The sequence below is a fragment of the Dryobates pubescens genome, chromosome Z, assembly GCF_014839835.1.
Source record: "Dryobates pubescens isolate bDryPub1 chromosome Z, bDryPub1.pri, whole genome shotgun sequence".
NCBI lineage: Eukaryota > Metazoa > Chordata > Aves > Piciformes > Picidae > Dryobates > Dryobates pubescens.
The window spans coordinates 89,510,470-89,527,323 of NC_071657.1; the positions used below are offsets into that span (position 1 = coordinate 89,510,470).

At 42.5% G+C, this 16,854-nt stretch overlaps 1 protein-coding gene across 2 annotated transcripts in view; it reads left to right on the forward strand.

Moving 5' to 3' along the window:
- Nucleotides 1-16,854, forward strand: part of RAI14 (retinoic acid induced 14) — a 99,785-nt gene that overhangs the window by 68,361 nt on the left and 14,570 nt on the right. For both annotated transcript variants that reach the window (XM_054177983.1, XM_054177984.1), the window contains exons 4-7: nucleotides 9,058-9,146; nucleotides 11,936-12,000; nucleotides 15,416-15,473; nucleotides 15,950-16,020. In XM_054177983.1, coding sequence (XP_054033958.1) covers nucleotides 9,058-9,146; nucleotides 11,936-12,000; nucleotides 15,416-15,473; nucleotides 15,950-16,020 — 283 coding nt within the window. The remainder of the gene's footprint in view (nucleotides 1-9,057; nucleotides 9,147-11,935; nucleotides 12,001-15,415; nucleotides 15,474-15,949; nucleotides 16,021-16,854) is intronic.

Genomic DNA, 16,854 nt, shown 5'->3' on the forward strand with positions numbered 1-16,854 from the left:
TTCACATACAGAATATGCTGCTTTAATGGTAGTCACCATCTGTCCTTTCTTGGGTTCTCTAGTGGTGCTGCCACTCAGCCTGTGGTTGAAAACAATTAAATTCCAGGTGTCACCTAATGTATTTATTTTTGCTTTTGTTCTCTAAGTGGGAATTGAGGTTTTGAAGGATAATAGATACTGCAATAGATGCTGCCTGAAAATCATGTGAAAGCTCAAGTCAGTGTAGAAAGTCTGTGGACCTTTTTCTGACTTGACATAACTCATTAATTGCTTGCCTGTCTTAGCTGGTAAAGGTGAAGGTTGACTATTTTAAATTTCTGTATTTTTTTTTTTAGTCAGCATTATGAAGTCTCCAAGCAGCTTTGTATCTTTATCAGGCTTGTTTATTTGTATGAATGTATTGGTCAGTTGGAAAACTGTAAATCATCAAACTGTTGGAAGACAAGTTAGACTGTAAAAGTCAACAAAGAGTTGACATATATTAGAAAATGAAGAATGATCTGCTTTGGAGAAGGATGTTTTTTCTCAAAATAAACCTTGACAAAGACTGTATGTGAGTTCATAGTGTATTGCAAACATTCTTGCACTTAAAATATTTTCAGAGCACTCAGATTAAAATGGCAGAGAGCAATATTTTAAGTGCTTACATACAAATTTAGCTTTGCTCTGTGTTTGGCATAATACAAAATAGCAATACAATATTTGCTTACCATCCATAATTCAACCATGTTATTTATTTGCTTGGGATTTTGATAAGTAAGATGTCGGACTGCTTTCAAGCCCTGGAGATAATACACTTTTAAGAGGATACTAACTATACCCCTCTTGCCTAATGGACATGGAGTTCGCTGACTGAATTTCATTTTTCTGCTTTTTGTTGGTTGTTGGGTTTGGGGTTTTTTCCTCACAATTTTTATTTGCACAGGTGAACATTTCCTAGTTAGAAGGTTGCTGTCTTAATTTTATTAATAAGTATTGTGTCTTAATTATTTTATCATGTCACACTCTACTTCTGTGGCATGTTTCCGAGATAAATGGACCAGCCAGTTGTCTTTAGCTACCTGTCAGAGTAACATTCAGTAAGAGGATTGTGCTCAGTTTTGCAGAATGTAGTTGTTGACGTGGTCAAGCAGGGAACTTGGATATGACAGACCTATGTCTTATTGCTAACACCACCTTAACAAGCTCAGTTAGCTCCACTTTTACAAGTCTAACCTATCAATGTGAATTAATTATTCTACTGTGGTGAAAAGCGATGTAGTAAAAGTCACAGCCCTTTTCTGTTTGAGTTATGGTCTGGCATTTGAGTAATCTCTGGAAAGGCTCACTCTCACCCTTTTAGCAAAAACCAGCTTTATGTGACTGTCAGAAACTCATTGGAGAAGCCTCCATTCTCATGCTGGGTTGATTTTAGAACTGAAATGTGGAGAAGGTCCTTTGTCCTGAGTAAGGGCTGGACTTGTTTTGGACAGTTGACAGTGCTTTGCCAACTGACATTTACTTGTAAGAAATCTGATATTTAAAACTAGTTCAGGGATGTCAAACACAACTGTCTGCTCTGTTCAGTCACAAAATATTCATTAAAAAGCATCTATCAGTGCACCTGAAGATGTTAAGTAGAATACATAGAATACATAGAATAAACCAGGTTGGAAGAGACCTTCAAGATCATTGCGTCCAACCCATCAACCAATCCAACACCACCTAAACAACTAACCCATGGCACCAAGCACCCCATCAAGTCTTCTCCTGAAAACCTCCAATGATGGCGACTGCACCACCTCCCCAGGCAGCCCATTCCAATGGGCAATCACTCTTTCTGTATAGAACTTTTTCCTAACATCTAGCCTGAACCTCCCCTGGCGCAGCCTGGGACTGTGTCCTCTTATTCTGGTACTGGCTGCCTGTGAGAAGAGACCAACATCCGTCTGTCTACAACCTCCCTTCAGGTAGTTGTAGAGAGTAATAAGGTCACCCCTGAGTCTCCTCTTCTCCAGGCTAAGCAACCCCAGCTCCCTCAGCCTCTCCTCATAGGGCTTGTGTTCCAAATCCCTCAAAAAAAAAAAGTACTGTTTGTGGTCTGGAATGTGAGGTCCTGACAGGACTTGTAGCTGTTCTTCAGTTGACCTTGAATGTGATTAAATTTTGCTGTGTGTTCACTGCTACTCTCAAGGCCTGTTTACTCAACCAGGCTTTGCATTCACACAGAATCACAGAATCACCAAGGTTGGAAGAGACCTCAAAGATCGAGTCCAACCTGTCACCACAGACCCCATGACTAAACCATGGCACCAAGTGCAACGCCCAGTCCCCTCTTGAACACCTCCAGGGATGGTGACTCCACCACCTCCCTGGGCAGCACATTCCAATGGTGAACGACTCTCTCAGTGAAGAACTTTCTCCTCACCTCCAGCCTAAACTTCCCCTGGTGCAGCTTGAGACTGTGTCCTCTTGTTCTGGTGCTGGTTGCTTGAGAGAAGAGAACAACTCCCTCCTGACTACAACCACCCTTCAGGTAGTTGTAGATAGCAATAAAGTCTGCTCTGAGCCTCCTCTTCTCCAGGCTAAGCAACCCCAGCTCCCTCAGCCTCTCCTCATAGGGCTTGTGCTCAAGGCCTCTCACCAGCCTTGTTGCTCTTCTCTGGACACATTCAAATGTCTCAATGTCCTTCTTAAACTGAGGGGCCCAGAACTGGACACAGTACTCAAGGTGTGGCCTAACCAATGCAGAGTACAGGGGCACAATGACTTCCCTGCTCCTGCTGGCCTCACAAAGAGTTTTTTGCTGTAGCTTGTTAAGGACTGAGTAGTTATGAGGTCTGTACGTTCTCAGTAGGAAAAACTGGTGTAAACCAACTGACCTTTCTCAGCTGCTGCAGAGATGGATCTCAAATGCTGTCTTGCTTCATTTCTGAATCCAATGAGAAAACCACTGAGAAGCGTGGCTGCTCCTCTGCTGCACTGAAGGGTCTGGAGGCAGTTATAGAAGACCACTCCACCCTTCAGGAAAAATAGAAATGTTTTACAGCAGTAAAAAATTATCTCAAATCAGCTCAGTCTGGGAGATCAAGATGTGGCTCTAAGTAGTAGTCTTGTCTATTGTGAAGGGAAAATGAAGCTGTGTTGTAATAGGATTTTAGGCTGAATAAGAATCTAACTCTCAGTGTGGCCCTTGCTCCAAATCAAGCCTTACATGTTTATTTTTGTTTGTCAAAGTCATTGCACAACCAGGAAGTGGGAGGAAAAGTTGTTTGCTTTCATATCGAGGGAAGTTGATGCAAATAAAATGCATCACTGTTTAATGCTTCCAGATGGTGAGAACTCCAGTGTTTGGAAACCTGCAGCTTTTGTCTTAAATATTTCAGGAAAGTTCATGTAGCTTGTAAAGAATTAATCTGTACTGAAGTGAATGTCTACAAGATTCTTTGTTTCAAGAGCCTCTCTTGCTATGCAGGAGCCCTCATTATCTACTACTAAAGTATTTTGTTGTTTAAGAGTGTGGGTTTTTGTTCTGTTTTGTTTTGTTTGTTCATTAAAAAAAAAGAACAAAAAGAAGCAAGGACTATTGACTTTAAAGTCAGTAGAATTACTCCTGAAGTGAAAGTTTTTGCCCAATGCTTTCTAAATGCTCAGACTTAAATATGAGTGTATAGGTTCATATTAGTCTAGAGTAATTCTTCTCTCTGTCTTGAGCAGGCCTTATTTCCTGGTAAGCCAGCTCAACTTAACCAGCAGCTAACTAACCATGTCTCCCATTCTCCTCTCCATTGCTTTTAGATTATTAAGAAAAAACATTGATAACTGGGCTGTGAGATGGTAGCAGTGTAAGGACACAGGAATGGGACACAGGGAAAACAACCGGAAGGGAGCTTTAGCAGCCCAATGCTATTTAGTTAGATGACTATATAAATGACATAAATGACTATGGAAGACTATGATATAGTCACCATTTCAGAACCATGGTGGGACAATACACAAGATTGGAGTACTGCACTGGGGGGTTACAGGTTCTTTAGGAGAGACAGGTGAGGGAGAAGAGGAGGAGGGGTGGCTCTGTGTATTAGGGAGTCACTCGATGCCACAGAGCTTGAAGTGGAGGATGAAGGGATTGAGAGCCTGTGGGTTAAAATCAGAGGGAGGCCTAACAAATCTGACGTCCTTCTTAGAGTCTGTTACAGACCACCCAACCAGGATGAGGAGGCAGATGAAATATCCTACAAGCAACTGGAGGCTGTCTCAAGATCATCAGATCTTGTCCTTGTGGGTGACTTCAACCTGCCAGGTATCTGCTGGGAACTTAATTCAGCAGAGAGGAGGCAGTCCAGGAGGACTGCTTCCTGATGCAGCTGTTAAGTGAGCCTAAGTGAGGTCAGGCTCTGCTTGACCTGCTCTTCTCCAATAGAAAGGGCTGGTGGGAGATGTGATGGTGGGAGGCTGTGATCACAAGACAGTGAAGTTTTCAATATGCAGGGAGATAGGGAGGAGCACCAACAGAACCTTCACCTTGGACTTCCGGAGGGCAAACTTCAGCATCTTTAAGAAACTTATTCGGGAAGTTCCCTGGGTATCAGCCCTCAAGAACCAAGGGGTCCAGGATGGTTGGACCTAGTTCAAACAGGAGCTCTTGAAGGCACAGGAACTGGCAGTTCCCACGTGCCGAAAGATGAGCCGGCAGGGAAGGCGACCGGCCTGGATGAGCAAGCAGCTCCTGGAGGATTTAAGAGGAAAAAAGAGGCTGTATCACCTTTGGAAGGAGGGGAAGGCTTCTCGAGGTATGTTTAAGGATATTGTTAGATTATACAGGAGAAAAATTAGAGAGGCAAAGGCCCAGTTGGAACTGAAGCTGAACACCTCTGTGAAAGACAATAAAAAGCATTTTTACAAATATATTAACACTAAAAAGAAGGGCAAGAAGAACCTGCACTCCTTATTGGACCTGGAGGAGAACACTATAGCTGAAGATAAGGAAAAGGCTGAGGTCCTGAGCACCTTCTTTGCCTCAATTTTTAACATCAAGGCAGGAGGAGTTCAGGACGAGTGGCCTCCTGAGCTGGGTGATGAGGGTCAGAGAGTAGTGCGTTGCCCCGGAAATCCACGAGGAATTAGTTTGGGACCTGCTGAGCCACTTGGACTCTCACAAGTCCATGGGACCGGATTGGATCCATCCTCGGGTGCTGAGAGAGCTGGCAGATGAGCTGGCCAAGCCGCTCTCTATCATTTTCCTCCAGTCCTGGCTCACTGGAGAAGTCCCAGATGACTGGAAACTGGCCAATGTGGTCCCCATCCACAAGAAGGGACGGATGAAGGAACCAGGAAACTCCAGGCCAGTCAGCCTGACCTCAGTGCCAGGGAAAGGGATGGAGCAGATTATCCTGGCAGCAATAACTGCATACCTCAAGGATGGCCAAGGGCTCAGGTCTAGCCAACATGGATTTAGGAAGGGCAGGTCCTGCCTCTCCAACCTGATCTCCTTCTATGATCAGGTGACTGCCTGGTGGATGTGGGGAAGGCTGTTGTTGTAGTCTACCTGGACTTCAGCAAGGCCTTTGACACTGTCCCTCACAGCAAACTCCTGGACAAGCTGTCAGCTCATGGCTTGGACAGGAGCACTCTGTGCTGGGTTAGGAACTGGCTGGAGGGCCAAGCCCAGAGACTGGTGGTGAATGGTGCCACATCCAGCTGGCGGCCAGTCACCAGTGGTGTGCCCCAGGGATCAGTGCTGGGCCCCGTCCTCTTTAATATCTTCACTGATGATCTGGACGAGGGGATTGAGTCAGTCATCAGCGTATGTGCAGATGACACCAAGATGGGAGCAGATGTTGATCAGTTAGAGGGTAGAAGGGCTCTGCAGAGGGACCTCAGCTGACTGGACGATGGGCAGAGTCCAACAAGATGACATTTAACAAATCCAAGTGCCAGGTGCTGCACCATGCAGAGCTACAGGCTGGGGTTGGAGTGGCTGGAGAGCTCCCGAACAGAGGGGGACCTGGGGGTGCTGATTAACAGCTGCATAAACATGCGCCAGCAGTGTGCCAGGTGGCCTAGAAGGCCAATGGCATCCTGACAGGCAGCAAGAATAGTGTGGCCAGCAGGAGCAGGGAAGTCATTTTGTCCCTGTACTCTGCACTGGTTAGGCCACACCTTGAGTCCTGTGTCCATTTCTGGGCCCCTCAGTTTAAGAAGGACATTGAGACTCTTGAATGTGTCCAGAGAAGGGCAATGAGGCTGGTGAGAGGCCTTGAGCACAAGCCCTATGAGGAGAGGCTGAGGGAGCTGGGATTGTTTAGCCTGGAGAAGAGGAGGCTTCGGGGGGAGACCTTATTGTCCTCTACAACTACCTGAAAGGTGGTTGTAGCCAGGAAGGGGTTGGTCTCTTCTCTCAAGCAACCAGCACCAGAGCAAGAGGACACAGTCTGAGGCTATGCCAGGGGAAGTTTAGGCTCGAGGTGAGGGGAAAGTTCTTCACTGAGAGAGTTGTTCACCATTGGAATGTGCTGCCCAGGGAGGTGGTGGAGTCACCATCCCTGGAATTGTTCGAGAGGGGACTGGGCGTAGCACTTGGTGCCATGATTTCATCATGAAGTCTGTGGTGACAGGTTGGACTTGATGATCTTTGAGGTTTCTTCAAACCTTGGTGATACTGTAGTTCTGTGACTGAGAGTTAAACCTTATCATTCTCTCTTTTCATGGGACTTTGCATATCAGTTTCATATTTTTGTCCTCCTTAGATCTCTGCATCCTTCATAAATGTTATCTCACCTTTCACACTATGTGCACTTTCTCAGATAGATGATGTCTCTTTTCACTCCATCAGCTTGGGAGAAACAACGTTTTTACTCAGGCCCTTCATACCTGAAGATATTTTTGGCCATGTGAAACAAAGCACCTGAATGTGTGACATTTTGTTGAGAACTGCCATGGGCATTATTTACGTTGGTGGAACTGACGTGTTTAGAGATGCATAGGCTGAAGGGGGTTAAGTTTTTCTTCTCTCCATAAAACTTTTGCACTTTATGTATCCATGTTGCATTTGGTACTATCTGTCCATAAAACCTCTGTGTCCTGGATTCAGCCAAGTTATTATTATTCAAGTATTTATTACTGCAAGTATTGTCGAATGTAAGTGAGCCAAGAGCATGCTTCACAGCTTTCCTAATATTTAAGTGACTTGGATTGTGCTGTGTGTCTGCACAAATGTATCTGAGTATGTTTCAGTATTTGTTGGTATATTGTGCTGGCAAAATGAGAGGTGTTGGAATTTGTCAGACTTGTTTTATGTTCCTCCCCTAGCCATTTTCCCAGAGTCGAGAAACTTCTTCAAAAGAATAATGTTTATACAACTTTGCGTTAGTCACCAAGTACATGAAGTTTTGATTTTTAGTGACCGGAGAACAGCCAGCAGCAGTGCTTCTTGTGCTCTTGGAAGTGTTAACTCTTCAGCTTGTTTATGGCAGTAGTAAGCATGAGCACACAGGATTTTTTTATGTTTGCAGAGAATGGCTCAAAGCTTACGTGCTGCCTGTCTGCCATGTGCAATCAGCAGCAGCCAGTGTGGACAGATTCATTGTCGGAAATGAGGTAGCTGCTGTATTTGATAGAGAACTCTGTTCCAGGAGCTCTCCTGTTTTGATTAACATGCCCTTTGGCACATCTTGTCTGTAGGTCTTTTTGTGTTTTTTTTTCCTGCTCAGTTTTCAAGAAGGCTGCAAAGAAGTCTATGGCTAAGAGAAACAGGGTTGCAATGCATATACTATGTGTCAGAAATGCCTGTTGCATTCCTGCCTTTTTTTTTCCCAATTTCCCTGGTTCTAAGCAGAACTTTGTATTTAACATTTAAAGGAAGCAGTTTTTCCAAATGTAAACTCTCAAATCCAGTAGTTGGTATGACTGTGTGATTGTGATGTTCCTTTTTGATTCCAGAGCAAAATCCTTTTAACATAGGGCTGCATGATGTGTGAAATTAATTTCTACTTTAAAAGATGCTAAAAAACATCCCAGAAATGCTGACTTTTTCAATTTGGTGCATGTTGATGAGGATTCCAACTTTTCACATGCAATTTAATAGTAACTGGAAGTGTTTTTCTTGAATTTGTGTTTTACATTGCTCCCGCTGAAAAAACAGCTCTATATATCAAGATAATACTGTTAGGACCCATGGGGAAGCAATATATCTGCCTCTGCTGTGCCCATATCATGAGACTCACTGATGTTGGCACAATAATCATCAGGAGCATATAAACTTCTCTTTTCAGAAGTTCTTCCTTTATCTTTGCTTCCCAGCAAAATTGAGCATGTGTGTGAGACTTCTGTGAATCTTGAGGTGCCAAGGATGTTAAACATGAAACATCATCTGTAAAAAGACTTGAATTCAGTAAACATCTTTGATTCATTCTGTAATTACATCTTTGGTAATTGATCTTGTTAAGTGCATCCTGCCATGGTGTGTTTTTCAACTGTTTATAAAAGCAGGTAAAGCAAAAGTTGGGGAGGAAAAAAAATCTTTACCATAGTCTCACAAATATGCAGTAGCTTGATTTCTTCAGCTGATATTCACAAACAACATGGGTTCCCCCCACCTCCCAGGTGAACTCTGTAATGGACAGTGTAGGAGCACAGCTTGATTTAGTTTAACTTAGAAGATTAATTACCTTCTAGAGTGTCTAAAATTTGTCCACTGAAAAGGGGAAATCAGGATCCAATAGAATGACTAGAGCAAAGTCAGTCATGAATATTTTCTTCATTAATTTCCCAAGTAGAGATATTCTGTGAGGATATATTACATCACTAGAAACATTAGTTTAGAAACTGAGTGGTACTAATTAGACACTAAATCATGTGGCATGGGTTAATGAGACAGCAGCCTGTGTGAAAGTATGACTAAAAAACTTTCTGATGTGCCTTCTCACTTTCAGAGCTATTATCTTCTTGGGAGGCTGTGGAGGGATGCCAGAAGATTTAAGTGACAGGAAAGGGAGGACTTGCCAGTACCTGGGTTGTGAATGTAAGGGAAAGGAGGTAGTAATAAAAGAAAAGTGACATGCAATTGCTCTCTTCCAGTTTTCACCTGGCAGCTACAAAAGGGCATGCAGAGTGCCTCAGGATCATGATGACACATGGTGCAGATGTGACAGCCCAAGATGGTGCAGGTATGCCTCTCCAAACCTACACACTCAATTTGCCTATTGCAGCTACAGGTTTGGCAACACTGCATTTCCATGCATGCTGTGTATGGGAGAAGCAATTGTTACACTTTGCAGATTTAGGCATATTTGCTTTTCTGAATGAAGAATTAATATTTTAAAGCCCTTAAAACCTCCTGTAAACCTCAACGTTTATAGTAGACTCAAGATGCAAGTTGCTTACTTGATTGTTAATTTTTAAAATACTATTTATTTTAAACTTTAAAAAAAAAAACAACCACAAACACTCCCAACTCCTTTTATTAACTTCATTTGAGGATTTTTTTCATAGGTTACATCAAGGTCTTTGGTGTTACTTTTCTGTGTATCCCCAATTAACTGTACAGGACTCGCAGTAAGACATTTCTTCAGGATTATGATAAACTGAAAAGGACTGATACAGGCCAAAACAGAGAGCTGAGAGCTATCAAATATGCTGTTACAACCCTCAGGAGTCTATACCTTAATTGCTACTCATTCCACTGAGAGAATGACGGGAGTTGAATTTGAATTTGGTAAAGTCTTCATAATAGATTTCAGTTGACATATCTGTGGCATCTGTGCCCAGCATTTGCTCTGGTTAGCCAAGTCTTCTTAATAAGCTGTCAGTATTCTGTCTTTCCAGGAGTGATGTGTGCTGGGCTCATGAATTCTGATTTGGCCACTGATTGCAGCCTCAGGGAATTTCTGTCATGCATGGAAACGGTTTGTCTCTATAAGGAAGTGTCTGTGGTACTGGAAGAAGCATTCAGGCTATATATAATGATAAGACAATAAATGTAGACAATACAGACTACTGTTCAGAATTCATACTTTGTCTTGCCCCAGAATTTCATTAGTTATTTGAATAAGAGGTTGCCTGGTCTCTCACCTTAGAATGTCAACCCAGCATTCATCAAGGAGAGCCTTGTCTGTAACAATCAGGTCATTTACAGTGAAGTTCTGCTGCCTGTGTTGAGAATAAATCTTAGCTCCTTTTTTTCTTAGTTATATGGATAATTTATTCTTTTGCTGTGATGGCCCCTTTAATTTTTCAGATGCTCTGTAACATGAAACTAAAGGAGACACTGCAGTCTGTTATCATAAATCCAGTCAGTAAATAACCATATTGCATAGCTAAATATGAGCTCACAAATGCTGAATAAATTAACCAAAAAAGGGAATCTGTCAGATGCAAACAGAAGTAGGCTTTTGTTCTGATTCCTCTTCTGAGTGCAAATCCATTGTAGTAGTAGCTCATGAATTTGGCTGTTTTTGCTCTTGGTGCTGGGCTGCTTCTTTATCCAGCTGGCAGCCAGTCATTAGTAATGTCCCCCAGGGATCATTGATGAGGCCCATCCTGTTCAATATCTTTATTGATGATCTGGACGAGGGGATTGAGTCCATCATCAGTAAGTTTGCAGAAGACACCAAGCTGGGGACAGGAATTGATCTCTTAGAGGGTAGGAGAGTTCTGCAGAGGGACCTTGACAGGCTGGACAGATGGGCAGAGTCCAACACCATGAGATTTGGCACATCTAAGTGCCAGGTTCTACACATTGGCCACAACAACCCCATGCAGAGCTACAGGCTGGGGTCAGACTGGCTGGAGAGGGGCCAGGCAGAAAGGGACCTGGGAGTATTAGTCGATGGTAGGCTGAACATGAGCCAGCAGTGTGCCCAGGTGGCCAAGAAGGCCAAAGGCATCCTGGCCTGCATCAGGAATAGTGTGACCAGCAGGAGAAGGGAAGTCATTGTGCTCCTGTACACTGCACTGGTTAGGCCACACCTTAAGTCCTGTGTCCAGTTCTGGGCCCCTCAGTTTAGGAAAGATGTTGAGTTGCTGGAACATGTCCAGAGAAGGGCAACAAAGCTGTGAGGGGTTTGGAGCACAAGCCCTATGAGGAGAGGCTGAGGGAGCTGGGGTTGCTTAGCCTGGAGAAGAGGAGGCTCAGGGCAGACCTTCTTGCTGTCTACAACTATCTGAAGGGAGGTTGTAGCCAGGTGGGGGTTGGTCTCTTCTCCCAGACAACCAGCACCAGAACAAGAGGACACAGTCTCCATCTGTGCCAGGGGAGGTTTAGGCTGGATGCTAGGAAGAAGTTCTTCACAGAAAGAGTGATTGCCCATTGGAATGGGCTGCCCAGGGAGGTGGTGGAGTCGCCATCACTGGAAATGTTTAAGAAGAGACTGAATGAGGCATTTGTTGCCATGGTTTAGTTGATTAGATAGCATTGGATGATAGGTTGGACTTGATGATCTTGAAGGCCATTTCAAAACTGGTTAATTCTATTCTATTCTATTCTATTCTATTCTATTCTATTCTATTCTATTCTATTCTATTCTATCCCATTCTATTCTATTCATGGCCAAATGGAAGAAGTAATGCAGATGCTTGACAGACATCTCTCTGCAGAGGAGGCTGAGTAATACAGGAAAATTGTTTGTTGGGGTTTTTTTGTTGTTTTTAAGAAACAAAACATTACTGCACAATCTTAGGCTTACTCCTGCCAAGGTGTAATCTGACACAACATTTGTGTCATTCCTTTACATGAAACTAGACATTAAGATTATTCTCTTAACCTGCCTGAAAAACAGTTTGTCATAAATCTATTCTGCTTGATGTAGATTTTTATCTTATTTTCATTATCCTTTTCATGTGTCATGATAGGAACAAGGTGGATAATTTAAAATGTTGCCTTTGTGTTTACAAAAGAGTTTATTCCCACGCTTTGGCATGATTCAGTACTTAATTTGCTTTACTTTTATTCATTTAGGACACAGTGCTTTACATCTTGCAGCAAAGAACAGTCACCTGGATTGCATTAAGAGGTTACTTCAGGTAAAGTAAAAACTTAATTTTGTATTCTAAGTTTCCTTTTATTCCTTTCAATTGGTTCCATTACATATTGACACATTTCCTGCTACATATATCCATCAACACTTCTACACCGTTGCACTATCTTGTTGCAATCAAGAGGAGGTGCTTGGGTTTAAAGACGGTTTAGGCACTGTGAATGGATGATAGGAAACAGTGTGGTATCCACTCTGAGTGGTCTGCAAATCAGCTGATCTGACATAGCAGGGCTGGATTTCAAGGAGGTTGCAGGTTCTCCCTATCTTAACAGTATCACATTAACTAAGGTTGGAAGAGACCCCAAGGATCATCAAGTCCAACCTGTTCCAACAGACCTCACAACTAGACCATGGCACCAAGTGCCACGTCCAATCTCCCCTTGAACACCTCCAGGGACGGCGACTCCACCACCTCCCTGGGCAGCACATTCGAATGACGAATGACTCGCTCAGTGAAGAACTTTTTCCTCACCTCGAGTCTAAACCTCCCCTGGCACAGCTTGAGACTGTGTCCCCTTGTTCTGGTGCTGGTTGCCTGGGAGAAGAGACCAACCCCTTCCTGTCTACAACCACCTTTCAGGTAGTTGTAGAGGGCAATGAGGTCACCTCTGATCCTTCTCTTCTCCAGGCTAAACAATCCCAGCTCCCTCAGCCTCTCCTCATAGGGCTTATGCTCAAGGCCTCTCCCCAGCCTTGCTGCCCTTCTCTGGACACGTTCAAGTGTCTTGATGTCCTTCCTAAACTGTATTTTGTCTGTGTGATTGGGTCGTTTGGAAGTAGATGGCTTAAGAGGTGTAAAGGAAAAGATTTTTTTTCACTTATGGGTGAATTTTGATACTGTTCCACTGGAATGATTTCTGTTTGTTATTCCCATGCAAATGCCTGTCAAATTTTAAAATCAAATGCAGAAGAAGCCAAAGCAGTTCAGATGCTGAAATATGGAAACACACAAATCCTCAGTGAAATGAGGCTAAAGGCGGCAAGGGGCAATAAAATGGGTAGGTAGAAAGAATGAAGAAAGAAAATAAGAAAAACAAAAGTGAAGGCAAAGAGAAGATGGCATTGAGTCTTAAGATGTGCGAATAGAATAGAATAGAATAGAATAGAATAGAATAGAATAGAATAGAATAGAATAGAATTAACAGGTTGGAAGAGACCTTTGAGATCATCAAGTCCAACCTATCATCCCGCACTATCTAATCAACTAAACCATGCCACCAAGTGCCCCATCCAGTCTCTTCCAGAACACCTCCAGTGATGGTGACTCCAAACACTGCCCATCTTGGCTCCATTTTAGAAAGCCAGCTGAGTTTTGATGGAGGTGATCAGAGAAATGGGACACATTTTTAGCATTTGAAGTTAATGGTTAAGGCTGTGGCTCAAATTACAGATGAAATAATGAATTATAACTCCACTGGAGCACAGTGGTACAGAAAGAGTAGGGATGCCATACCTCTGTTTTTCCATAGAATCAAAGAATCATTGAATGGTTTGGGTTGAAAGGGACTTCTGAAGGTCACCTAGTCCAGCCCTCTGCAGTCAGCAGGGACATTCTCCATTAGATCAGGCTGCTCAAAGCCTTGTCAAGCCTAACCTTAAATATCTCCAAGAATGGGGCCTCAGCCTGTTCCACTATTCCACCACCCTCATAGTAAAGAACTTCCTTTTAATGTCCAACCTAAATCTATTCTTACTTAATCTAAGACTATTGTCACTGGTCCTACCTATCACTACAGTTCTTTGTAAACAGTCCCTTTCCAAGCCATCTTTTAGGCCCGCTTCAGGTACTGGAAAGCTGCTATTAGGTCTCCCTGGAGTCTTCTCTTCACCAGGCTGAACAACCCCAGCTCCCTTAGCCTGTCCTCATAGAAGAGGTGTTCCAGCTCCTTGATTACGTTCATGGTACTCCCCTGGACCCACTCTATCAGGTCACATCCTTCCCTCAGGTCTTTCCAGTTGTCCTGTGACTGAATCCTGTCAATGTCTCTGAAAATACTGAATCCAGTTTAACTCATTCTCACCTCCATGCTCTTTGCAAGCTGACTCCCCTCTTCATCCACACCTGCAAAATGGTTATCATTAACCAACGGGTTATCATTAACCGCTAAGGTCCCCCTCTTCCAGACGTCATTGTATCTACTGCTTCTATCGCAAGCGCATTTATAGCATGAACAGTGACATCAAGCTGTCGCTGGTGGTATTGCATGCAGCGGTATGATACCTCATCCACTGAGGTGTGTTTCTAATACCAAATATCTGCTGCCTATTCAGTGACCAGCTACTACCACAGAGTACTGTTGTTGATATTCTGCTTATTACATATGCAGCTTTTTAAATGTTTGTAAGTGCAAGCCCGTTGTTTTCTGGATTGCTTTTGTGCTTATGTGGACCCAGCATAGTGACAAAACTGTGTGTGAGGAATGTCTAATCTTCCTGTGCTGGAGGTGCAGTAAAAAGGCTAAGCAGTTATTTTACACAGAATATTGACTTTTTTGTTACAGAATGTAATAATCTATGTGAACCTGCCTTCCTAGAAAATCATAGGGTTGATGGAGGCAGCACTACATTTGAGTTTCAGAAGCTTGTTTCAGAGTCATATCTTCTTGTGGCTAAAGAATAGCAATAAAACTGATGAAGGTTTTAGAGAACAAGTCCTGTGAGAAACAACTGAAAGAACTTTGGTTGTTTATTCTGGAGAAAAGGAGGGGAGATTTTATTGCTCTCTACAGCTACCTGAAAGGAAATTAAGGGGAAGTGGCTGTTAGTCTCTTTTCCCAGCTAATAAGCAACAAAACAAGAGGTTGCACCAGGGAAGGTTTAGATTGGGTAGTGGAAAAAATTTCTTCACCTAAATTGTTGTAAAACATTGGAACAGGCTGCCCAGCAAAGTCATTGAGTCACCATACTTGTGAGTATTTAAAAGCATGTAGATGTGGTGAGCAGAGACATGGTTTCATGGTGGATTGACTGTGTTAAGTTTATGGTTGAACTTGATGATCGTGAAGGTCTTTTCCAATGTAGCTGATTCCATAATCATGGTTGCTTTAGCTCTTACTGTAATGTAGAAAAATACAAAGCCTATATGAGGTAGAGGAGAACATTTATTTCCTTTTTTTTTTTGTTTCCTGATTTAAATGACTCGAAAGCTAGAACGTTTTTTGTACAGATGTCTCTCTCACTGAGAGTTTTTCCTGTGGCTTCAGTATAAGGTGGAAACGAGAGAAATGAGAGGCCAGACTGGTTTAGAGGAAATCTGTGCCTTTCTTTGGTATTCTTTCCTGGAGTATCGCAAAACTTTCCCCAAAGATGCTCATCACTGTGTCCTTGTCATCCAGCATGTTTTATTTTCTTGGTGTTCCTCTAATTGTATTTTTTTCCTTTCTCCTTGTTGAAATATGCAGAGTAAATGTCCAGTGGACAGCACAGACAATTCTGGGAAAACAGCTTTACATTTTGCAGGTAACTGCCTTGTTTAAAGCTTGTACTATGTCTTTTCTCATGCTTGATATTCCTAGTTCTTCAGCCTGATGGGGATTTTTATCTAATTACATAAATCTATATGGTTCACAAATTTCAGGTATTTTACTTCTTTTTTTTCTTTTTTTTTTTGAGAAATACTGTGAATACTGAATTTCAGCAAGCAAACTTAGTTTGCAAGTGCAGAGCTATTGGAATACTTCAGATTAGGTTGATTTTAATGTTAATCCTTAAAGACTGTATCTTCTCCTGCTAATTTGGACCATGAATATTGGTTATATTTCTGCATACAACTTGCTGTTCACCCTCTTAGTCTTTCTGTCCTTCCTTCTTAAAACAGAAATGCAATTTGATTTTTCTTCTGAGATCCCACTGTAGTGCCCATCCAAGCACTGAAAGCAAATTTTTAATATGGAATTTAATGGACTTCCATCCTTGTCTATTTTCATTTTTTTCAGCCACGTGTGGTTGTCTTCAGGCAGTTCAGCTTCTGTGTGAACACAAATGTCCAATTAATGTGAAAGACTTGGTATGTACCTCTTGTTTCTTTCTGTACTTCAGGTACTTTAGAGCTTATATCACCCTCCACTCCAGTCAATCTCGGGCTTAGCAGTTCAAAGCAATACTATGCTGATATTTTTTTCTGAGATTTCTGTGATGAGGGAAGTTCTTTTTGCAGTATGCCATAGCAGAGGTGGGGAAGCACTTCACAATCTAATACAGTAATGGCAGGGTTGATGCTCATTAAATGGGGGCATTGGTACAAGAAACTAGATTCAATTCTGATACATTCAGAAGATAATTAAAAGTCTTTCTATCTTCTGTGGTAGCCTTTGAAAAAGGACCATTATGTGGCCAACTGCTGTGCAATACTCACAGATCCCAACCAAAGTATAACAAGCCTGAAGGGGAAAAAGTTATATTTGATGTAGTCTAAAGGCTTAGGAGTATTACAGTCACTATTATGAATAAACAACTACACTGTAAACACTGACAACAGCCAGGATTATTTCTGGAAATGATGCAACTGCCTGACAGAAAACACTCTGATGATAAAGGGAAAGGACCTAACAGCAATTACATGCAAAAGGCAGGGGGAAAAGGAAAGGCATAACAATATTTAAACTTGTTTGATTAGTTGGTTTTGACTTGGATCTATCTCCTTCCTATCTGATCTTTCTAATAAAAAAGTCTGTCACGGAGATTAGATCTAAAGTTTCATCAGATGCCATTTAAAGGCAGAAAAGGTTTGCTCAGTCTTAAGAAAAGGCTGTCCTCAACTTCCTCATGCCAGCCCAACCTCAGAATTTGGGCTGTGGACATAACTGGGAAATTCCAGTTAGGTACCAGGTAAAAAAATACC